This window comes from Sciurus carolinensis, chromosome 10 (assembly GCF_902686445.1).
Source record: "Sciurus carolinensis chromosome 10, mSciCar1.2, whole genome shotgun sequence".
Lineage (NCBI taxonomy): Eukaryota > Metazoa > Chordata > Mammalia > Rodentia > Sciuridae > Sciurus > Sciurus carolinensis.
Genome location: NC_062222.1, coordinates 37,366,100 through 37,391,499, shown reverse-complemented (window position 1 = coordinate 37,391,499; position 25,400 = coordinate 37,366,100). Strand labels below are relative to the sequence as shown.

Below are 25,400 nucleotides of genomic sequence, written 5' to 3'. Positions count from 1 at the left end.
ACTCTAACTAATGCTCTAAACCCCTTCCCTATCTCAACTCATTTTGCAGGAACCTTATGTCCACATTCCCCAATTGTAAATTGGACACGTTTAATATATAATTTGTATTTTTGGTGCATTTTTCTCAAAAATAAATATCATAGTCTTATTAGTCCTCCAGAATAGGCTTCAGTTTCTCTCCTTTTCCACTAATTAGTGGAATCTCATTCCTCACAGTCAAGCTCAAGCATCTCAGATGTGGTACCTTCTTTCTTTTTCTCCTTCCCTTTCTTCACTTCCTTCCCTTCCCTCCCACCCCCTTTCTTTCTTTCTTTCTTTTGACTTATAACATGCTGCTTCTGAGATACTGTGTTTGTATCAAAGTGGAAAACATTAGTAGATGGTCACATTTATGAATTGGGGAAGATAAGATCTGTGAAAAATTTTTATTTTGGAAAGTTAGCATATGTATGTCAATCAAAATCAAGAGTGCATGGACAGCCAGGTAGGATGCAAAAGATGAGGATCTAGAATACAAAGTCATTAACAATAGAGAAATCGAATAGCAAAAAGAGAGGGAGAAAAAATTTAAACACCACTCTGATAGTAGTGAATCATGAATATGAATCCTTTTATAAGAAAAAATGAATTATTATGTAAAAACAAACTACTTTGTTCAAATAAATTATTGTTTTAAATATATATAAAATTGAGCTATTCTATTTATAGGTTATTGGTATGATAAGCATAAAGTGTTGAACAAAATTATTCAAGCAAATAATAACAATAATAAAACCTGAGTAAACCCATTTTGAGGGTTTCATTATTCTGATTGGTGCTATAATGTTCTAATTAAGTACATAATTGCCAAAACTATACTTATACTATGCTGACAATACATATCCACCAAGCTAAGAGCTCATAGAAGTTATATAAAGTGGAAAGCAAAGCATTAATTTATGTAGCTTCTAAGTTGGCACATGCTAATGCTTTCAAAATGTAGAATAGCTTCAATTCCCACCAGTTTAGCAGCTGACATGATTATGTTCATGAATCCTCTAGGAAATTGAGGAAACAGTAATAACGAGCCTAGTTAACAAGAGAAGAAAAAGACTGCCTGGCTGGTTGTATAAGTTTCCCGTGTTAACACTGATTATAAACATCAGTGGTGGTAAACACAGCCATTCCATGAGATTGAGCTCTGAATGTTTTTACAGGAAAATGAGATCAGCAGCCATGATTCCATTTTATTAAAACAACTCTTCTGAGAACTCTGTAGGATAATACTTTTGTTCTCCCTTCCTTCTAGCATGTGCATGAACGAGACTATGGAATTACAATCTCCAGGAGCTAAATGGGAAGAATTAAGTTGCTAATTTTTTCCAATGTGTTAAAAAATACATTTAAAAATACACTTTGGAAACTAATGAACAGTACAACTTAGTAAAGTTTTTTTTTTTAATTTTTTGTTAAAAAATACGCTTTGGAAACTAATGAGCAGTACAACTTAGTAAAGTTATTTTTTAAATTTTTTTATTTTCTTATAGATAATATTTCATAAACACATTACCACATTTTAAAATTTTCTCAGATGGTCTCCCATGTCATTTAAGAGAAAATCGTGTATAATTACTAGCCTGAAGCCCATCAACCAATTTCAGATTAATCTCCATCTTCTAAGATGTGAAACCTCAGGAGCAGTGAAATCACATATTTTAAAACCAATAACTTTGAGTTACTGAGCATATCTCTAGGCCCCTCTACCAAAATTTTTCTCCCACACTATATTTCCACCAAGTCTCTATAATCTGAGTCTCCATTATGCTTGAAATTTTCAAGATTATTTTTATTTTTAAACACTTAAAAATTTTTTTGTACCAGGGATTGAACCCAGGAGGGTTTAACCTGGAGCCATCCTGCCTTTTTTTTTTTTGAGACAGCGTCTCTATAAGTAACATAGAGCCTCTGTAAATTGCTGAGGCTAGTTTTGAACTTGCAATCCTCCTGCCTCAATCTCCCAAGCCTCTGGGATTACAGGTGTGTACCACCATGCTCAGAAGCAATAGTTATCAGGATTTAACTGGTACCAGGTGAAACACGAACCCAGTCTGAGAAAGAGCAAGATTTTAAAGTCTGTAAATATTACCAACATGTATTTAAAAGAAAATCTTGTGTATAATGTGCCCCCGCAACAAAAAAAAAAAAAAAAAAAGAAAGAAAATGGGGTGAGAAGAAGAGTAAGGGTTTCAGGAGGACTTGATTAAAAGCTGCCAGTAAAGAGTGGTTAAAAAGTTTTTATCTTCCAATGTGCTGTTGAAAACGATGAGTGAAAACTATAGAGCCTAGTTTTCAGAGTGTCCTTGTAACTCAATCTGTGACCACGAAACTGACCTGCTTTAGTCTCACTTTTTCCATTGTGTACTGTTGACCAGACTTTCATTCCTCCCTTATTTAGAACGACAAACATGGTGAAATGCTCAAATGCATATGAAAATACTAAGACTAAATTCAACACTATCAGCTTCTAAGTATTAGAATCCCATTACTACTCCTTTTTCTGTTACACTTTGAAATGGATTTGAACTATTTCTAATGATAAAATTCAGATTTTAAAAAAACATAACCGTCATCAATTAAGGCATGCAAGAGTTTACTGACCAATTATCTTGAGAATCTCCTTCCTCTTCTAGAAGATGGAGCAAGTTCCTCCTAGAGAGCAAATGGCAAACCCCTGAAAGAAATTTAAATTCCTGGAATTTTCTTCAGTTCATCTTCTCATTTATGTCTCAGAAGATTATTTCAAATCTCATCAATAGCAAATATGCCCTATTGCCAAACTCTAAGGAACAATTTACAGGGTAGCTATTTTTAATGCCACTAACAATTTCATCTCCATTGGAAAGACTACAATTTTAAAATTCTAAGGTGTGCAAAAATTTTGCCTCTGATGGAGAGGGTACTGCCTATGATTTTTTTTTTTTTTACATTGTACATGAAGGTACTTTCATATTTAATAATCCTGCCCACCCCTGTTTAAGTAGAGGGGAGAAACAATATGAGGACACTGAAATTCCATTATTTCTTAGAATACATTCAGTCAGCAATGTAATTACCCACAAATATTCTGCCAGATCTTAGTATTCAAATTTTAATTCATGTGACCTGAGTTTAATCTGTTTTTTTTTTTTTTTTTTTTTTTTTCAGAGTATAGCAGAAACTATAGAGCAATGTTTCCAGTGGGGCTTGCTTCCTCTGTATTCGAATTACCTGTGATCCCTATCTATAATGCTGATACTTAGATTTCATCTAAGACCTCTGGAATCAGAATCTCTTTTTTTTTTTTTTTTGAGTATAGGAACTGTTAATAAGCAATCTCTACCCATAATTCTCTTACCTACCAAAATCTGAAAAAGTAAGCATTGTCTAAATTCTGCTGGTCCCAGAGTACACAGAAAGGAACAGTAAAGACTGAGAAAGTCAGAGAGGTGAGAGCTGACATAGAACAGTGACAGTGTTAGTGCAGTCACCCCTGGGCCCTTGCTTTGTGCCTTACTAAAGCTTCTGACTTTAATTCCGCTTGTGTCCTTTCAGTCCAGGGAATCTTCTCAGTGAGACATCCCTGCTGTTGTAGGTGCTATCCAATTCCATGGAGTAATTTTATATCATTGTGACATTTGATTACTATAATCTCTGAAATAGAGTTAAATCATTTAGCCACAACCTCCAGAGAACCAAAGTTTATCTTTGGAAACATGAATGCACTTTGGAATGGTGCCACCAGATGGCCAATTTTAAAAACGATCAGTGAACTTGTTTCTAAATGGCCAAAGTTTTCCCACATTTTGAAACGCAACTGTTTCTGCGATATTAAAAATTTTTTATGTTGTTTTAACTACGATCCATATATTCTTACTGTGTGAGTGTAAATAAATTTTGTAGTGAACTAGTTAATACAAACTATGCAGAGACCTTTAACAGCACCCCACAAAAAACAGGGTATCCTATTCTCTCCAATGAGAAACTATATCTTAGAATCACTGAAGTGAATCAGATGTTATCTGAGATTCAAATTCTATTCTAATTAAGGGGTGACTGTTTTGTAATGTGTTCCTGTTCAAGTACATCTCAAGTGTTCTAAGGTGATTATATTTTGGTTAACACAGTGAAATTATATAAACCCATTGGACCACTGCATTTTCTATGAGTATAATGAAAATGTGTGTTAATTCACATGATATTACTTACATAGTCTGTAAGACTTTGGAATAGAAAATGTACCTTTAAAATGATATGTATTTAAAGAAAATTTCCTTTTAATTACATTCATATATCTAATGAATGATGGGGCCTAACGTAACTGACATGAGTATATTAGAGTATCTTAAAAACATAAATAATCATGGAATAGATGTTCAATGCACAGCCATTGTCATAGTCAATATTTAATACAAGGTTTATGTTATGGAAATACTGATAAGGTGGACATTTTTAAAGACATACAGCTATTAATCCTATTTTTAGTGAACTGATAATTAATTAGAAATATTTATTTTTGGTCAGCATGGATAACAAGGATCCAAATCCTTTGTGAATGTGGTCATCTTGGGCAAATCACTGAGCATTCTAAGTCTCAGTTTGAAGTTTTTTGTGGGAGGAGGGAATAAGATTAAATTTAATTACTCATATAAATGACTTAATATGAAGCCTGAAATAAAGCCATCATTTATTCGTTGTTTACTAGTATATTATTTAACCCTCCAGGGCTTGATATATTTTGAAATTTTTTTATCATTTTCTTTGAGCTAATGCAACTCATAAAATACCAAAAGCAATAATTAAAGAAAAATCATGCTCGTATAGAGCTTTCTTATTTAATGTAGACCGTTAGTCATTTGAAAAAACTAGGGTTGCAAGAATAATAAACTTTAGTTTTCAAGGGTCATAAATATTTGTTTCACACGTTTTTCTAATCAGTTACATAGAAAGTGATTACAACATTTGGGCTCAATCGGGCTTTTAAAAAATTACACTTTGCAAATCCAAGAATGTAGTTACATACTTTATAAGAGGTTAATGGTAAACTTATGAATTTGGGAATACTATTTTAGAAAATGGACTCACATAAGTAGTGAGAACAAAGAACAAAAGGAAGATTTTTCAACTTTCAGATACAGATGAGTTTTTCCTAAACTCTTTGTCAAGTGCTCAGGGACAGCACAATACAATCACTTTACAAGACCTTCAGTTTGTTGCTTAAAATGGCAGTGATTTCAGGAAATGAAAAATGCTCAGTATCTGTGCACACTATCCCTCTAGCTTCTTTAGAATTTTCTTGCTTTGTGCTTGTAATCTCACTATGTTGTCTTCCTAAAATATATTTATAGCACTAGCATATTTCCACTTTTAAAAAGCACACATTTCCAATCTTGTGAGAAGTTAACTATCAAAGGATTTGATGGCTTTGTCTGATTAAGCTCTTCCTCTCCTCTCTTCAGAGCATATAAATATCTGAATACTATATTTAAAATTTGGAAAAATTTGTTTCATTATTTAGATTTGAGCATAAATTCTTATCCAATTAAATGGATTATTATTTAACTGATATCAAATTATTATGAAGACAAATATAAGAAACTATTGTCTTCTTTTGTTCCCCATTCTATTTTGTTTTCCACATGTAGCTATGAGATACCTTGTCTTACTAAAGCATCTTTATGATAATTTTGAAATATTTCACAATTACCTGGTGCCACTGTTTGAGTTCTTGTTCTAGTTTAATACCCATTTTCAACTATGAAGTGGTAGATACTTAACTTTAATATTTAGAGTTGAGCGCTTTGGAGGTGATTAAGATTAGAGAAGGTCATGAGGGTAAAGCTCCCATGAGTGAACTCGGGAAGTTTGTAAGAAAGGAGAGAGAGAGAGACCAAAAGATTGAAGTGTGTGCTTCCTTCTCTTGTTGTGCAATGTACTATGCTGCCTGGGGGCTCTGCCACCAAGGCAGCCACCATCAAATGCAGTCTCTCAATCTTGGGCCAAATCATAAATAGGAACCCAAATAAATCTCTTTTTCTCTATAACTCACCCAGTCTGTAAAATTGTGTTATTAACAATAGAAAATGGATTAATACACATAGCAATGTTTGAATCTCTTCTCTGGGGTAAAAGGTAAACAGTATTCTATTGATAATTTTGATTAGTATGTGTTTCTTGATTGAAGCAATTTTGTTAATATATAAATATAATAATAATGTTAACTCCTTGATATTTCTAAATATCCTACTCAAGTTGGCATTTTCTTTCTTTCTCTCAGATTTTCACAGTAAATTTCCAGATCTATGCTGTATCTCTCTCCACGCACATTCATACATATATACACAAGTACACATACATGCATTTTGTGTTCAAATTTGTGTTTATCTATGTTCATAAATACACAGAAAAAAATATCTTCTTCACTTTCATCATGAAAAATTAATGAAAATGCTATTAATTTATCTAGGTGCATTCAAAGAAATAAATTATTCCAAAATATATGTGCTCATTAAATGATTTTAGAATAGTGTATCTGTGAGAATTTTTGTTTTTTGAGTTTTTGAATTTACTTTTTAGATTTACCCAGTAGATAATTACATTTAGTCCATCCTTACAAGAGCAGAGCAAGAGAAACAACTGGAAAACTGTTAGCGTGTTTCAGATACACCAGAAATTTAGAATTAAAGAAAATATGGTCGTTACTTTACTTATCCTTTGAGGTTATTCCAAAGTATAATATATAAAACATCAATAGTTAAAGCATAAAAAAGAAAATCATGGGAGTACAAATTTGTAAGAAAACAAAAGGAGGAATATTTGACAAAAGTTAAAGGTTTATCAGTATGCAGGTGAAGCAGCCTGGAGACTTAGCTCTTTGGGGATAATGGGAAAGAAACCTTTATAAAAGTTCTTCAAAGACAGAGCAAACTATGTTCAAATCCAGGGACTGAGATAATATTATTTTGAGGTAAGGAGAGAAAGGCTGGTCATTCTTGTGGCTTAGACAATATTTTTGGTTGAGAGAGGTGGATATTTAAAACAAAAATTCTTGTGATCATGCAAGCTGACCACTAACTTGATGATTAAACTTATAATACTCTCAGCATAGTAAAATGACAGAACTCCAAAACCTGGAGAAGCATCCACCTTCTCTCAGGCACACATGCACATGCATACATATATCAAGCAATACCTCAAGTAAATACATACAGAATTGACAATTATTATGCTACAGGAGAAAGAAAATTAAAGAAAAAGTATGAAAATTTAAAAAACACATTTAGGATTATTATACAAATAAGACATCATTGCCCAACAATAATATAAAATTATTAAATGAAATCAGAATAAATTAAATAAAAATAAATTGAACTTTTAAAAGATAAAAGAAATATGAAGGCAGGAAAAAGGTTTTAAGACCCCCCAAAAATATTTTTTTTTCCTCTAATGGTCCACATTAAAAAACTATAGGAAGTTTTATCTCAGCATAAATTAAACCATTAGAAATGTATTGTATGCAAGGAAAGATGGGAAGCACAGAAGTTAAGTAACTACTAATCTTGAGTATATTAATAACAGATTGTTTATCTTATTTCATATTTTTATTGATGAATTGTAGCTATACATTACAGTGTTGTAACATATTCATATGTGCACACAATATAACAATATAACTTAGCCAATATAATTCCCCAATATTTCCACTTTCCCACCCTTCTACTCGCCCTGATCTCGCTCCTCTATTCTACTGATCTCCCTTCAATTTTTATGAGATTCCATGTTCCTTTCATTTTCTTTTTTCTTTTTATCTTCCACAAATGAGAAAAAACAATTAACCACTGACCATCTGAGTTTGAATTATTTCACTTTACATAATGTTCTCAAGTTTCATCCATTTTCCTAAAGTGGCAAAATCTCACTTTTTTATGGCTAAACAAAATTCCATTATATGTACATATATATACACATATATATGTGTGTGTGTATAAATATATATCTCAATTCTGTATGTATATGACATTTTCTTTACCCATACATCCATTGGTGAACATCTAGACTGTTTTGATAAGTTGGCTATTATGAATTGTGCTGCTATAAACATGGGTATGCATGGATCATTATTGTATGATTAGTATAAATTTTTAGAATAAATGCTGAGAACTAGTACAGCTGGGTCATATGGTCGTTTCATTCCTAATCTTTTGAGGAATCTCCATGCTGATTTCCATAGTGGTTATACTAATTTGCAATCCCGCTAATGGTGTAAAAGTGTTCCTTTTTCTCAACATCCTTTCCAGCATTTATTATTATTATTATTATTATTACAGTGCTGGGGATTGAACCCAGGGCCTTGTGCATTTGAGGAAAACACTTTACCAACTGAGCTATATCCCCAGTCCAATTGTTTGTATTCTTGATGATTGCCATTCTAGTTGGAGTGCAATTGAAATCTCACTGTGGTTTGATTTGCATTTCCCTAATTGCTGACCATGTTGGACATTTTTTTCGTATTAGCTGACCATTTCTATTTCTTCTTTTGAGAAGTGTCAGTCTAATTTGTAGTTTATTTGTGTTTTAGGGTGTTAGGATTTTTGAGTTCTTTATATTTTATAGATATTAATCCTTTTTTCTGAAGAGTAGCTAGGAAAGATTTTGTCCCACTCAGTAGGTTTGCTCTTCATATTCCTGATTGTTTCCTTTGCTGTGCAGAAGCTTTTTAAATTGATGTCTTTTAATTTATTAACTCAGCCTTATTTCCTTATTTTTATGATTAGGGTTTCTACTGAGAAAGCTGCTGCCTGGGCCTATATATTGATGTGATGACATTATATTTTATTCTAGGAGTTGAATAGTTTCTGACCCAATTCCTAGGTCTTTGGTATATTTGGAGTTGACATTTGTGGAGGGCAGGAGATGAGAGTCTAGTTTCATTCTTATGCATATGGATAACCAGTATTCCCAGCACCACTTTTTAAAGAGGCTCTTTTCTCTAATGTATGTTTTTGGCAACTGTGTAAAGGATCTGTATCTGTTTGTGTTTGTCTCTGTGTGTTCTCTTGTGTGCCATTGTCTATATATCAGATTTTATGCCAATATCATGAAGTTTTTATTACGATAGTTCTGTTTTATAATCTAAAGCCAGGTATTGTGATGCTTCACATTGGTTTTTTGGGTTAGAATTGCTTTGACTATTCTACACCTTTTATTTTTCCAAATAAACTTTGAGACTTTTTTTTTTAATTCTTTAAAGAATGTCATTGGTATTTTGATGGGGATTGCATTTAATCTGTATATTGCTTTTGGTAGTATGACCATTTTAACATTATTAATTCTGCTTATCCATGAACATGGAAGGACTCTCCATCTTCCTGTGTCTTTTTCAATGTCTTTCTTCATTGTAAAGTTTTTTCACTTCCTTGGTTACTTTTATTACTAGGGTGTTTGTTTGTTTGTTTGTTAGTGAACTCTGAATAGGATTGTTTTCTTGAGCTTTTTCTGAGCAGATTCATTATTGATATATAAGAAAGTTATTGATTTTTTCATATTGATTTTATAACCAGCTACTTTGCTGATTTTTATTAATTCTAGAAGTCACTTGGTGATTTTTTTATCTTCTAAGTATATAATTATATCATCTGGTATCAGTGATAATTTGACTTCATTGTCTTATTCCAGATTTTAAAGGAAATGCTTTTAATTTTTACCCATTCACTATGATATTGACTGGGTTTGTTGTATATGACCTCTATGATGTTAAGGCAGATGTTGATAGTTTCTGCAGTGTTTTTTATGATCAGTGGGTGCTGATATTTGTCAAAAGCATTTTCTTCACCTATTGAGATGACATAGTGATTTTTGTCCTTCATTCTATTTATGTGATGGATTACAGTTCTTGATTTGCATATGTTAAACCATCCTTGCATCTCTGGGTTAGTTCCAACTTGGTCATGATACACAAACTTAATATGTTATTGAAAATTTAAACAGATCAATTTTAAGGAATGAAATTGAAGATGCCATCAAAAGCTTACCAATAAAGAAAAGCCCAGAACCAAATGTATTCTCAGCCAAATTCTACCAGACCTTCAAAAGAAGAAATAACACCAATCCTCCTCAAATTATTCCACAAAATAGAAAAGGAGGGATCTCTTCCAAACTCATTTTGTGAAGCTAGAATCACCCTCATATCAAAGCCAGACAAAGAAACATCAAGGAAAGAAAATTTCACACCAATATCCCTGATGAACACAGATGCAAAAATCAATAAACATAATTCATGACATGAATAGACTTAAAGACAAGAATCACATCACTATCTCAATAGATGAGAAAAAGAATTTGACAAAATATAACACCTCTTTATGTTCAAAAAACTAGAAAAATTAGGGATAGTAGGAATATACCTCAACCATGTAAAAACTGCATGTACTAAACCCAAAGTCAACATAATTCTAAATGGAGAAAAATTTAGAGCATTCCCTGGAACAAGACGGGGATGCCCTCTTTCCCACTTCTATTCAACATAGTACATGAAACTCTAGCCAGAACAATTAGAAGAAAGAGATTAAAGGGATACAAATAGGAAAAGAAGAATTCAAACTATCCCTATTTGCCAACAATGTGATTCTATATTTAGAAGGCCCAAAAAACTCCACCAGAAAACTTCTAGATCTCACAAATAAATCCTGCAAAATAGCAGAATCTAAAATTAACACCCTTTAATCTAAATTTTTCTCCATGTATAACTAAAAAGAATAAATTTTTAAAAAGCTCAAAAAATATGCTATTGAATATAATTTCCTCAATTTTATTATAAATGTTTACATCTAGTTGCATCAGGGATATTGGTCTGTAGTTTTCTTTCTTTCATATGTTATATGGTTTTGGTTTGAGTGTGATACTGAATTCATAGAATAAATTTGGAATTATCCTATTCCTTTTTATTTCATGTAATAATTCAAGGAGCATTGTCATTAGTTTTTTAAAAGTCTGGTGAGAATTCAGCAGACAATACATCTGAACGTCCTAAGTTTTTCTTTTTAAAGACTTTTTATTACTGCTTCTATTTTACTGCTAATTAGTGTTCTGTTTAGGTTTTCTATGTCCTTTTGATTCAGTTTTGGCAGAAGTTTTGCATCTAGATATGCATTCATTTCTTGAGGGTTTTCCAATTCATTGGAGTATAAGTTTTCAAAATATTCCCTAATGTTCCTCTGTATGTCTGTAATGTCTGTGGTGTGATTCTTTAGTTTTTAAAATAGACCATTTTCATTAATTTCAAGTAAGATATTGTATTTTCAAAACATGTTTAAGGGTTAAGATTGTGTCTTGTTCAGAAGACAGATATATCGGAAATGTATTTAAATTCCAACTTCAGTATCTAAAAAGTGAGAAAAAAGATGTATTCAAAATCGTATCAACCTAATAGAAACTATGAAAGAAAAAAATTTATAAAGGTAATACAAAAGGAAACAAACTCACAGACTAGTCTAATTATACAAATATGTTCAAATATATTAACAATCTTATATGCAAAAGGTTAAATTCATATACTGAAGATTGATTTTTATAATGCTAAAAAGACAACTTTATAGGCTTTTTAGATAATATAAGCCTCAATGAAATTACACTGAAGGATTAAAAACAAATGCAAAAAAAAAAAAAACTATGAATCACAACAAGGTCTGATGAAAAATAGAACATGCTTATTTAAAATGGTTATGGAAGAGAAAAGAAGCAAGGATTTTTCTTGCAGAATACCAAGAATTCTACTAAATTCTACTAAAATCTGCTTTATCTGCATATGTATAGATCAGTTAGAGAAAACATAACTACAGAGTGAAATCCAACATTTAACCAATATAGAATTATAAATTGGATAAACTTCAACAACTGAAGTTGACTCCACAAAAAGAACAATAAGACTGTGTAACCATGATATACCCCAAACTGATCCCAGATCAATTAAAAATTAAACACTATATGAAAACGTAAGAGAATATTTTTGTGAACTGGGAATGCAGTTTTTCTTTAACATGGCATCTTTATCACAAACTGTCAAACTATTCTATGAATTACATACATTTTAATTAAGGGTTGCATGCGTTATAAAAATTAATTGGGTTTTATTTTTCAGAATAAAAATTCAGAAGCCAAAGATGACAGGATCCAGTGTCCCCTAAGCTAGTGTCTCTGCATGCTTTGTACACTATTCTATCTCTCCATCATATGCCTAAGCTATTTTCATGTTTTCTGTAGGATAATTAGTAGACTGTGTCAAAGTTGAGGTTGGCTTTTCCAAGAAAAATAGTGAAATAAAAGAAGCATTTGAGTGTGCTTGGGGGAAGTTTTGATAGATTTTTCCAACTAGCATTCAGTGTTTTCTTGGCCACATTCTGTGCATTCAAGGGCCAATTTTGCAATAGATTTCTTTACTGAGGAGACATAACAGGCATTTCTCTCAGTCTCAGGCTGTAGGAAGTCATCATGGTCCTTCAGGTTCTAGCTCTGAAAAGAGAATGGAAAGGAAATACACTTTATTATAATCAGGATCCTGTCCAGTTATGCTGGGAATTTTATATTTATTACCAAGAGAGTAAGGATCAGATAAGCAAAGCTGGGAAAAATTACTGGTTGTCCATTTTGCAGAATTACAAGGGTCATGAATCAGATCTTCCATGGGTTGGATGTCGCTACTGCATTGTCATTACCTGGCTTTAGTTTAGAAAACAGCATCTTGATTCAGTTACATGTAAACTCTAATTCTAGGCAGTTAAATTTTGTGTCAAGTCTATCTCTAAACTTGATTAGAGAAAATCATCCCCAAAATATCCTCTGCAATATCTTAGAAATCAATTTGCTACCCATGTCTTATCTTTATTATTCTTTAGAAACATCTATTTCAAAAGATTTATATTAGATTTATATTATGAAATACCTGAGGCGACTCATTTATTAAAGATAAAAGATTTATTTAACCCATGTTTTTGGAGGTTCATGTCCAAAGTTGGGCAGCCCCATTGGTTTGAATCTTCAGTAAGGGAGCAGATGGCAATTCCAGCATGCATGTCAGAAGCCAGTGATGATGTCTTGAGTCAGGCATGGGGGTCGGGGAGTGCTAGAGGAAGAGAAAGAGTATCGGGAATGGCAAATGAATTATGGGTCTTTGAACTGCTCAAAGACAGAAGCAATACCTCCCTTGGTAATTTCTAAGGGCAAAGGTGCAGATTGAAAACGGTCCATATGGTGACACCCTGTTCAAAGGTGTCATTAGTTCATAACCTTGGATTCAAACATCTGCTGCCCAGAGTTAGAGAATTTTGGCAACAAGCTGGTAAGTTCTATTCGGGCTGCTTTTACCCCCACCTTCAGTTTTGTTTATCTTAAAGAAGCTTTTTCACAAGAAATCCTTCTGATGTTTATACCTATGATAATACATGTGCTGAACTTGCTCATAGTCAATCTTCCTCCACCAGAGGAAGGCCAAACCACCAAGTCCTAGCTTTTTCTCTGCTTCTGTGTCTGTCTGTCTTTTTCCTAATCCCCTCATAAACTGGTTTGGTTACCCCTGAATAAAACTGTTGCACAGAGTATAACAAGAGAGGTCCTACAATCCCATTGCAGGACAAAATGACCTAAGGATTTACTAGGCTTTACATCTTTAAAGTTCATAGCCCCTCACTGCACTACCCCACCGAGGTCTAAGGTTTTACAAATATGAACTTTTGGGGGGGACACTCAACCAAACCATCACAATCCTTACCTAAATTAAAATATTTGGGGTGGATTGTTGTCAAGCATGTGAAAGCATGCTTTCTGCCAAGAAACTATAAATATCCAGCAAGTACTTTTTATTGTTATAAAACATACAATTGCTTTTTTGATTTTCATTTATTTTCTTTCACAATATGATAGAAGTTGGTTAAAGCATAAACTTTTACCTGTGGTTTATGTTTTTAAATTTGAAACACTGGTACAAAATAAAATCTAATTTATTTTATGTTGCTTGCTGAGAACTAATTGTACTTTTGTTATGTTAGTTGCTCTTGACTTGTATGTGACCATTGGCCACCACTGACCACACAACTGAATGGAGCAATTCCAACAGCTTTAAGATTTTCTTGCTAAATTTAAACAACTCTTGTCTGCTTTGGTTCAAACTACTAAAAATGTGCTCAAGTCTTCAGTTGACTGACCTAACTGAAGTTTATCTGGAGGGCTGATTTATTCTCCATTTTCCATGTTTTTTTTTTTTTTTTTTTTTTTTTTTTTTTTTTTTTTTTTTTTTTTGTGATAACATGGCGGTTTTTATCTGAGAAACTGTGAAAATACTCTTTGTGGAACTAAGTAATATTAAATTATCTTCCATGTTTGGCCTGCACACCAGCATGGAGAGCTCTCTTCTTTTGGGATGCATCTGGACAATTTCTTGGGTCACAGTGACTTCTACCAACTGTGGACTCCAGTAGATTCTCTGCCCAGTTTTCTGAGAATGAACTAGAATACCTCTGGGACTCAACTAATCCTAATGAATGGACAAATTTTCCCCATGGCATTTCAGTTTTAAATACCGAGGAAGTTAAGTTGTTCCCTGTGTGGCACTTCATTGTTAAACTGTGACAGATATATTTTTTTCTTATATAATAAACGTAGTCCCAGATATAAGGCACACTAGCTGCTAGAGACCTTAGTATGGAATAGGTTGAATTTAAAATCTGCCTGACATTGACAAAATTGCAATGATTTTTTTAATAGCAAATAAAATTTGTAACATAGTACCTTTGGGATTTTAGGCAAAGTCAGTTCTAAGAGCTGCATTCTTCCTTAATTTACATTTTAAGTGCTCATCAAGGTAGAAGGCAATGAATTCAGAAGACAGAACCTATAATAATTTTCTCATCTCTTGGATCAGGGAAGAATCTTCAAGGTCATATAATGTATTATAATTTTAAGTTTTAAAACAACATTTTTTCACATTACATCATATATCAGTTTAGATACAGAGTATGGCAATAGTCTTTTATGAAGTACAAAGATGACATGTATAATGAGGTGCATCCATAATATTTAGTAGAAAAAAATAAATCAAGGATCAATATGATTGATTAGTTTTAGTTTGCTTGATAACATTTACTTGGTACTTAGTCTGAAAAGAAATACAAATTTTTCTCACAATTTTCAATATTAACATTATTCCTTAAATGCTTACAGAAAATAATGAGAATATTATGTGTTCAAAGCTAAAGGGAGGAAAGGTCATGTAATATGAAACTCCCAAGCAAACAAGTTGTTTCAATGACTATTTTGATGGTAGAACCTGTATTACCTTTGGTAGAGAACAGCAATGCAGAGAAAGTATCAGAATAATTGGATTTTAAGCAGAGCCACAAACAAAATTGTATCTTCTTGCTATATTACATTGCTGTTCAACATTAAAAATGTTTGTCCTGAATTGGTATAACATTTAGAAAGATATACTTTCAGTTTATCAAGCATAAGAAGAAAGTACCTGATATCAGATTTCTGTGAAAATAAATTAAAATTTGAAAATATACTTCAAATAAAAATATAAGAACAATATTGAAGTCACTTTTTTTGATAATGTCACACATAAGACAGGTTAATATATAGTAGAGAAAAGCCAAGTGCAACATAATGAATTATAACATAGTTTTGGTCACATTAGGACATATTTTTAACCAGTTATTGTATACCATGTTGCTAACTTCAGCATCTAGCACAATGGGAAATTGGTGGTTCATAAGGTACATGTACCAACCTACATAATCTAGAATATTTATTTTAAAATAATTCAGATGGCTACTTGTGAAGAAGAAACCAATAGCAGATGAATTGAGCTGTATAAAGAATTGAATAAAATTTGTTTTAAAGACATCTACTGAAACTCATCTTAGAAATAGTTATACACAGAATCAATTTCATTTGTGGATACATGTGATGCACTTTTTGACTCTTGAATTACAATGATATTAAAAGGAAAACCCATAGACCTATTCTTAGGGGTGGAAAAATGAGTCACCGTATGTTGTGTTGTTCTTTTCTGCCTAAACTTGAGACACTGGTGTATATAATTTGAGGTCCCAAACTACTGCAAGATTAGACAACTTTAAAAAATTCCTTGGTTAAGTCAGCTAAACACAGAGTTTCACTTTGTATTCACAGATATTTTAGAAAAATACAACCTGTACTTTATATATCTATATGCATGCTTAATTATAAGCATCTACATGATTATAAAACTATATTTACCTACTAAATATCAGCAGTTGTAGATAAATTCATAAACAATTTTTGTATAAGAGGCATTTAGGTAATTATAACAATAAAACATATATATATAACTCTAACAATAACCATATATAATTATATTTTCAGTGAAGATCATTATTATAAACCAAATGTACCAAAAGTATTTTTCCAATATTTCTACTTAAATACTGTGTGATTCTCTGAAGATGGTTACCTATATTTTCAGTTGGCTTGAAAACTTCAATGAATAGTAAATGAAAAAACATCAGAAATTTAACATTTTAGATAAATTTCATACAAAATATTGAATATTCAAAGCTCTTGTGGCTCACAGAGATGTAGCTTCTAAATAATGCCTTAGAAACAAAGGCATCTGTACATGTGCTTCCTTACCATAGAGAATGGGTTCTAATTAAGTGAAGGGAATCTAGTGTAGTACTGAAATGATACATTACTAGTAATCAGGAGTGCTGTACTGTAGATTTGCTTGTTATCATGGGGACACCATGATAATCTCACTGATAGTCATTTCCCTCATCTATGAAAAAGTAGTGGTCTCTTTCTCTATTGTTATCTTGTGTACTGGGTTGTATTATGGTTCTATGTTTCATTTAGATATTTGCCTTTAAAAATGTTTTCAGTGCCCCAGAGAATTTACTAAACTGCCACATAGTTTTGTAAGCAAATATAGTATTGGAAAACAAATATTTACCACCTAAGCTGCTTTTAATAATGTGGCATTTTCATAAATATCATTTGTATAAAGCAAAGTACATGTATCTTTTAAAATCAAACAGAATTCAACATGAATACTTTCTTTTAGTACAAACTCAAATTATTATACATTTTACATTTCAGTCCCTCTAGAATGGCAATGAATATATTGTACCTATATTTAGGTACTTCTTTCAGCTTCAAATTAAATTGGTTATTGAAAGCTATAATTGATTATAATCTGGACAGTTTTGTTCAACCATATTAATGAGTGAAATGTCATTGAAATAAAAGTTCCTTCTTCTTTGAAAAAGTGGAATTAAATTAATGGTCATAATTCCTTTTACCTAACACTTAAAATTCCATTCTGATCCCACATGCTAAGAAAAATGCATACTGAAAATGTTGTAATTTTTCAACCTAGAGCATTAGAAAGAAAAAGTTTTGGACAACTTCATGTGAAATAGGCCATAGAATTAAGAACTAAAAACACTTCAATGTTTGTTCATGCAGACATAAGCCCTTCCCTTACTATCAACTTTCAACTCCAGGTCTGAGCACTAGAGCCCCAAAGCTATTGCACTGTCTTCATCTTGGCATGTTTATCAGGTATCTTTATTTATCTTGATTTTTAACCTTTATTTACACTTGCAAGGTAATGATTGTCTCCTGCAGTACTATTCAGTAACATCACTCACTGTTTTTTTTTTTTGTTGTTTGCTTGCTTGTTTGTTTGTTTTGTTTTGACGAGGAGCATCTACTTCACTAATGAGAAGAAATCACTGCCTTTTTTAAGACCGAATTCTTTGGAGGCCATTTTAGCCTCTTTAGACAAATAGTTAATTATATTTAATTATAACTCAACCAAGGAGTTCAGAGTAGTAGGTGTGAAAGTGTGAAGATAAAGTGGGTCAAAAGATGAGATTAACTGGTACAGTCAGTAGACTTGCTTAGTGGATATGAGATAAGTCTCTCTGGTTCTTCCAATTTTAGGTGAGTCAAGGAATGAGTGGCTTGTCTAGACTTGACAAATGTGGCTTTTCCAAAGGAATTTCTCACTGAAACTTCAATTTTGGTCCAGGCATAAAGGAAAAGCTTTTTTGTGACAACTACAACTTAATTTCTAGACTGATTTTTACAGTCGATTTGAGCAAGGGTTTTCAGTGACAGAGAATAATTGTTAATCTCCTAATGTATTTTACTATTTCAAATCAATTACTTATTCATTTATTAATCCAAAAATATTTATTGAGCTCATACTGTACTGCTGTACTGCCAAGTACTGTTCTAATTCACACAAATTATGAACAGAATCCTGTCATTATGGAATTAATATTATAGTTAGATACAGAGAATTAAAACTATAATTAACACGTCAAATGATGATAAGCTTTGTGGTTTATAGTCATTTCATCCCAATGAAAATTTTATCTATTGTTTTCCTAAAAGTATCATTTCACTAACCTTATTTTGTCTACCTCTTAGAAATATTCAACTTTTCATTTCAACTTAATCTTTCTGAGGGCTTCATCTCTGGATCTCTTTCCTCTCTAACCACATCTTCTTCTCTTCCTTATACCTGAATTAGATGATTTATAAATGCTAAGAACCCTAGATGATTCTTGCCTGAACATTAGGTTCCCAAAGTCCAATGCCTTATTCATATCTCCATTAGGACTCCATAAGACATACCAAAAAAGAAATTATAATTTGCTCCTCAAACCTGTCTTTCCACATATCTTTGGCAATTCTATGAATCTGATCAGAAGAAATAAAAGTATTAAACTATTGGTTTTGCTAAGGTCACATGGTAAGGCATGGGGTAGTCTAGAGGATAGTTTACCATAGAATTGTAGAGTATCTGAAATACAAAGACTCAAGTGATCATTTAGGTCTCTTCAGTGCAATAGAGCACAGGAAAGAAATCTGCAAAAGTTAAGAGTTTTGCTAAATTTTTTATGTACCATATAGTGCACTTACTTGTATACTAAGGTAAGGATGAGAGCCTTTCTAAAATAATAACCCCAATGCTAGAAGAAATATCACATAAAAGATATGTAAAAAACACTGCAGACTTCAGCAGAGCCTGTGTGACATTGTCAGAGAAGGCCCGACAAAGGAAGGGATTGAAGTCGTCTCTTGAAACATCTACAGCAGTCTTCCAATACAGAGTGAACAGTTTTCTGGTATGGAATGAGATGCAACTGAGGGCATGCCAGGAAAAATTCTCATAACACTTGACTTCTCAGAAACATTTGTTGATATTAGAGATGTTGCTTCATCTTGATACTCTTTTCTTTCATAACAGGACATAACCATTTCCTTCACCATCTTACATGCTGCATTTTGTCCTTAAGACAATGCTTTAACACTCTTGTTTTACCAAGTGATTAGAAGTGAGGGACTGGAGAATGTGAAAGCAAATTCAATCTCCCAAAATTGAATCTACTAAATAATGTGACTTCTGTGAATCCTACCACCATGAGCAGTCTGGTATGCTATACCCTGTGGTGAATAGAAAATATAGTTTGATTTTGAAAAAAATAAGGCAAGTTTTTGAGGAAGAGAAACCATTGTTGATGCTCTGCATCATTTTAAAGTCTATCTTTGTTTAGTCAAAGTGAGGCAAATCTTTTTTTAGGTACGTGCACTCCATACAATTGTGGAGGTTACTGGTAGAAAGCACAGTCATCTTTGTGCTGTCTGTTCTGGCTAGTTTCTTTTACTCACATGCTTTTCAGTGTTCTCAGTGAGTGGTCAGTGAACTCCCAATTAATTATGATAACTAACAGCTGGTCAGAGGTTACTATCTATGAGATCATGAATCTATTCATCATGGAATTACTGCTTTCCAACACACTTCTGTGGATGAGATAACTTCTCAAGATATAATAATGACATTCTTAGATCCTATAGATGGAGAGAAATAAGATGACAATTATTTTCTGAGTATCCATTAAGAGGAACTTTTTGTTCAGCATGCTACTTGATAAATAATTGGATTTATTTATTTTTCTTAGTGATATTTCAATGAAGAATGCATTCAAAGTACTGTTTCATAAAAGATAAACACAGAAACTAGTCTTGGTTCTTTGCCTTATGTTTTAGGTGTTCACTTTACACTGGTAAGCTCAAATGACTATCTGTAATAGAAATCAGAGTTCTCCCAAGGAAGGACAAGTTATATTATTTTTTATACTAGTTCTGTTTAGCTTCATTTGTGTTTGTGAGTAAAATAACTCCAGTTGTATAACTTGCTGAGATCGAGCATATGTATTTGTATATAACTTTTTGTTGTTTTGTTTTTATGTAAATGTTATTTTTAGACTTGAAAATCATAGGAATATCAATGAAGATAATTAATTGCTCATGATAAATAATATGAGCTATAGATTGAAATAATACAAATAGGTTGTATATATAGTCGTCCAAAACTTTACCAAAGAGATGTGTTCTGAGAAATTAGTCAGTATGCGATGTTTCATTGTGTGAACATCATAGAGTGTATTTACACAAAACTAGATGATGCGGCTTACTACATTACTGGTTATATGAGACCTATTGTTTCCATATTACAAACCTATATGGCATTTAACTGTACCGAATACTATAAGCAACTGTAACCATTCATGTATCTAAACATAACTGAGCATAGAAAAAGTACAGTAAAAAATAAGGTATAAATGATCCTAAAATGGTACACTAACATAGAGTGCTTACCATGAATGGATCTTGCAATACTGGAAGTTACTCTGGGCAAGTCACTGAGTGGTGAACAAATGTGAAAACTCAGGACATTACTGTACACTACTGCAGACTTTTTGAGTACTGTGCACTTACGCTACACTAAATGTCCAAATTTGCTTTCTTCCTTCAATAAGAAGTTAACCTTAGCAAAATATAATATTTTTTACTTTATAAACTTGGAATTTTAAAAAATTGACTCTTTTATAATACTTCCCTTAAAACATGCTCATTGCCCAGATATACAAGACTATTTTCTTTTTTTGTATTTATTCTATAAGATTTATTTTTCATTAAATTGTAAATGTTTGGTTGACAACTCAGACCCAAATGCACATTAACCTAGACCTACTCATGGTAAAGATTATCAATATCATAGTCTTCCATCTTCACATCCTGTTCCACTTGAAAGCCATTCTATGTGTTCTACTTTGATAAGAATGGCAGCACAGTAAATTTGCTTATACCAGTATCACCACAAGCATGTGAGAAATGCATTGCCCAAGACCTCTATGACATTACTAGCAATGAAAGTCTCCAGTTCCATTGTGATCTTGTGGGAACACCATGGTGTATAAAGAATATCCTTGACTGAAGCATTGTTAGGGAATGCCTGACTGCACTGAAGGTGTACACACCAACATTTTAATCAACTTTTAGTGAGTTATAAGGAAGATATTTCCAGATTACTGCCTTTAGGTAGAGAAAATATTATAGGAGAAAATATTACAGGAAAATGTTGTTCTAATTATTAATGTATGGAAATGTACTCACCAAAAATTAATGATGTCTTTGATAACCTGTTAAAATTAATTAATTGTTAATTTGCTTTAAATTTTACAGTGGATGAAATATTTGTAATATATGTATAGGTGAAAGGCAAAAAAGGGAAGGAGGGAGATAGGAAAATAGAGGACACAGAAAGAGAAATTTTCAAATGAACACTTTTCTTAAGTTTATGATCTCATCTTGAACCCAGAATCATGCTGTGATAGGATTGGTTCCTGCCTCTTGCTCACTCTCCTGGTAGATGACAGAAATCACAAAAGTATTCAGAGTCCTGGAGAAACTCTCTCTTTCCTTGAGCAGCTCTTTTTTGTTTTATTCTTGGACTCTATCTTCAATTTAATGTATTCAATTCAGTTGTCCTCTAAATAAATATTTACCTCTGAGAGAAAGATTAGACTATACATCAAAATGACAGAAAAGAGATGGATTGCAAATGAAAATATTTAGTTTCCTCGGGTAAGTTTTAAGTTGCTTTGTAGCTGTAGTGCAAATAGGAATTGCATTCAACATTGTCCCACTGCAAAGATACATGATCTTAACTCTTGACCTCCAATACCAGATGACATTCTCTTATGCCTTCATTTCTTGAGTGTCTAGTGAGTGCCAGGCTATCTGCTAGGTCCAGGTGATATAATGCTGAAAAAAAAAAAAAAAACAACATTTCTGTATTCATGAAATTTGAAGAAGACATAATCCAGTGAAGATCAACATTTTAAAAATAATTATATTAATGAGGCATAGTTACAAGTAGATGCTCTCAAATGAACAACAATTGATCTATAAGAAAGAATAGCGATCACAAGGAATTCAGGCCTGGTGTTATGAAAAAGGATTCTGGAAGGAGGTTTTTGCTATGTGAGGTTTTTGGGTAATAAATGGGAAAAGAAAGGTATATTTCAAGTGAAGCAAATAGATAATAAAAGCCTTATAGCAGAAATGGTCAGAATGATTTCAATAACTGAGTAAAGGATTTTGTGAGTAGGAAAGACATTGAGAGAAAGCAAGATACAGAGAGAGCCTAAACTCTGGGGGATTTGTAGGTCAGGTTCATTATTTCTCATTTATTTCATCTTAAGAATTTATGGGAATGTGCTATTTATTCATGGGACCTTAACATGGTCACTTGGACTCGTGGAGGATGGATTTAAGATGCAGGTGTACGTATGGAGTGGTAGGAAGTGTATGGTTGGGAAGTTTAGGTAAGAAGTGCCCTGATGATTTGATCAACAATGGATTTGAGAAGAACTGAAGATGGCAGATATAATTAGAAAGGACATCTAACAGAACTCAGTGATAAGTTTAATATAAAGAATAAGGGAGAGAAAAAGGTCCAAGATACCTCCTTCCTTTTTTTCTGGCTTGGGTAAGTAGACGAATAACAATCTGGGAATACATGGCTTTATGTAAAGGTGTATATACAATGAGGAGTTATTTTCTAACATAATGTTGAACTCGAACAGGGTAGTTATGCCTATCTAGAGATTGGACAAGAAGTAACATATGCAATTACAACCATAGACTATGTTGAGATAATCTATGCTGAGTGAATGGAGTAGAACAGTGACTAGCAGTGACATTTGGTAAAACACAATACTTAATGGCACAAGAAAGAAGGAGGAGAGAATTTCAAAAGGACAGAAAGAGTTTTCATGAATCTATAGAAACAGAGGGGATCAGTGTCAAAAGTACCAAGTAAAGTAATGACAACAACAACAATAACAACAAAATGGCTAGCAGGCGTCTCACAAGAAAGGGATTGGGAATGTCCACCAGTTTCTGTAACATTGATAGCACTGGTTAGCTATATGAGAACTAAAAGGTAGCTTTATGAAGCGATGGGGATAGAAGCACAAATAAATTGGACTAAGAGAAGAAAATTAGAACAATGACTTACATGACTTTCGAAAACTCAGAAAGATGAGAGAAATAATCTTGAACTATGGGCGATTTCAGTATGTTTAAAGATGGAAGAAAATAATTGAAAGAGGGAGTTTAGGAAGCAGTAAAGAGCAGGGTTAATCAATTGGTTTAGTTTCTCAAAAATAGTCTTATACCATGACTTAGATAGGATGAGGTGGAAAAAAAAAAAAAAAGGAACTTTTCTACTGTCCTCATAGGGAAGTAGGTATATTGATGAAAAGTGGTAAAGTAGAAGATAGTTGAACTCAGAACATAAACTTGTGGATTTTGAAAAGGGTTTAGTGTTTGAATGATAGGACTATACCATTTTATAACTCCTCTGGTCTATCCTGCAACATAGGATTTTTAGTTTAAAGCACTTGTAAAGTGATATTCTAAGAAATTACCCTTTTGGGGGCATGAGTATCAGGGATTGAACTTGACCCCTGAGCCACATCCCCAACCCTATTTTGTATTTTATTTACAGACAGTGTCTCACTGAGTTGCTTAACACCTCATTTTTGCTGAAAGTGGTTTTGAACATGAAATCCTCCTGCCTCGGCCTCCTGAGCTGCTGGGATTACAGGTGTGCACCACCGCGCCTGGCCAAGAAATTCTCTTTTAAATACTACTGGGGAAAATTCATTAATAACTAAATATAACCCATCTGTATGACTTCTGTTGTCCTAAGTTTTTTTTTTTTATTAAGTCCCTACCATAGACATGTATCTTATTAACTTTCAATGTTTATCTGTGAATTCTAATAGCTAAAACTTTTTGAGATTTATTCATCAAGCACAAAGAGGAGATCAAGATTTATAAGTAACATTGATGATTGTATTAAAGTTATATAGGGATACTTGGAAAATTAATAATGGTGTAATATCTTTTCCCTTTTCTTTCGACCTATCTTTTATTAATTTTTAATGCATTTTTATTACACACTATATTTGTTCTTATTTCATGTTCTGTAAGGCTGTCTAAATGAAAAAATAAACAGCATTTGTTATGATCAAAGGTATAACTTTATAGAGATGCTTACCCATTATGAATTCAGCTAGTTACTTCCAGAAAGTTTTGATTAGATTCTTGAAGAGTTCTACATTATATTGAATATTTCTTAATATATTTCTTCACTATATAATGAATTTTCTCTGATTACTTGCAATTTTAATTTTGACAGGTGAAAATCAATAAGGATGTTTAAGTGCTGGTCAGCTGTTTTTGTTCTTGGATTCATTTTTCTGGAATCAGAAGGAAGGCCAACAAAAGAAGCAGGATATGGCCTTAAATCCTATCAACCTTTAATAAGATTGCGACATAAGGTACAGTCAACTTTCTGAATCTACTCATTATGCCTACCAATTATGAACTAAGCTCTTAAATATTCATTTAGGACTACCTATTTCAGGATATGACTTACTTAATTTCCATTTTACTTTTAAAAAATCATTTAAAAAAAGGAAATAGAAGCAAAGTTGGAAATTTACCATGGGGGAATTAAATGCTTCTTAATGAAGAAAAGAAATAGGCCCTTTAAAAATATATCATAGAAATTTGCATGAATTAATAATAATAAATTTATAAAAATAATTAAATATGTTAAGACTTAATCAACCAGATGATTTTTTCTTTTAATAGCAATTTTAAGTTTGAAACATTTTAGATTAAAAACATGGTGTCATGTTCTGAAATTTGCAAAAAAGATAAAATATGATGTCTTTACCACCTTCAGAAGTATAATTTGGCAAAATTTTAATGTTCATAGAAAATATTAGAAATTTTAATTTCATAAAAAAATCCTAATATTAAGTTGATCTAATTTAAAGTTAAAATTAAAAGTTAAATTTAAGATAAACATTTTCAACCATGAAAGAAAATTACATTTAGACACACTATAAATTATATAAACTTAATACAATAAAATAAAATACTGCTTTTGTTTTAATAATTGTCCATGATACTGAAAA

The 25,400-nt window shown here is 32.3% G+C and overlaps 1 protein-coding gene across 2 annotated transcripts in view; it reads left to right on the top strand.

Annotated features, from left to right (window-relative positions):
• Window positions 1-25,400, top strand: part of Fstl5 (follistatin like 5) — a 776,424-nt gene that overhangs the window by 24,607 nt on the left and 726,417 nt on the right. For both annotated transcript variants that reach the window (XM_047567007.1, XM_047567006.1), the window contains exon 2: window positions 24,614-24,755. In XM_047567007.1, the coding sequence (XP_047422963.1) occupies window positions 24,630-24,755 (126 nt within the window). In that variant the 5' untranslated portion in view covers window positions 24,614-24,629. The remainder of the gene's footprint in view (window positions 1-24,613; window positions 24,756-25,400) is intronic.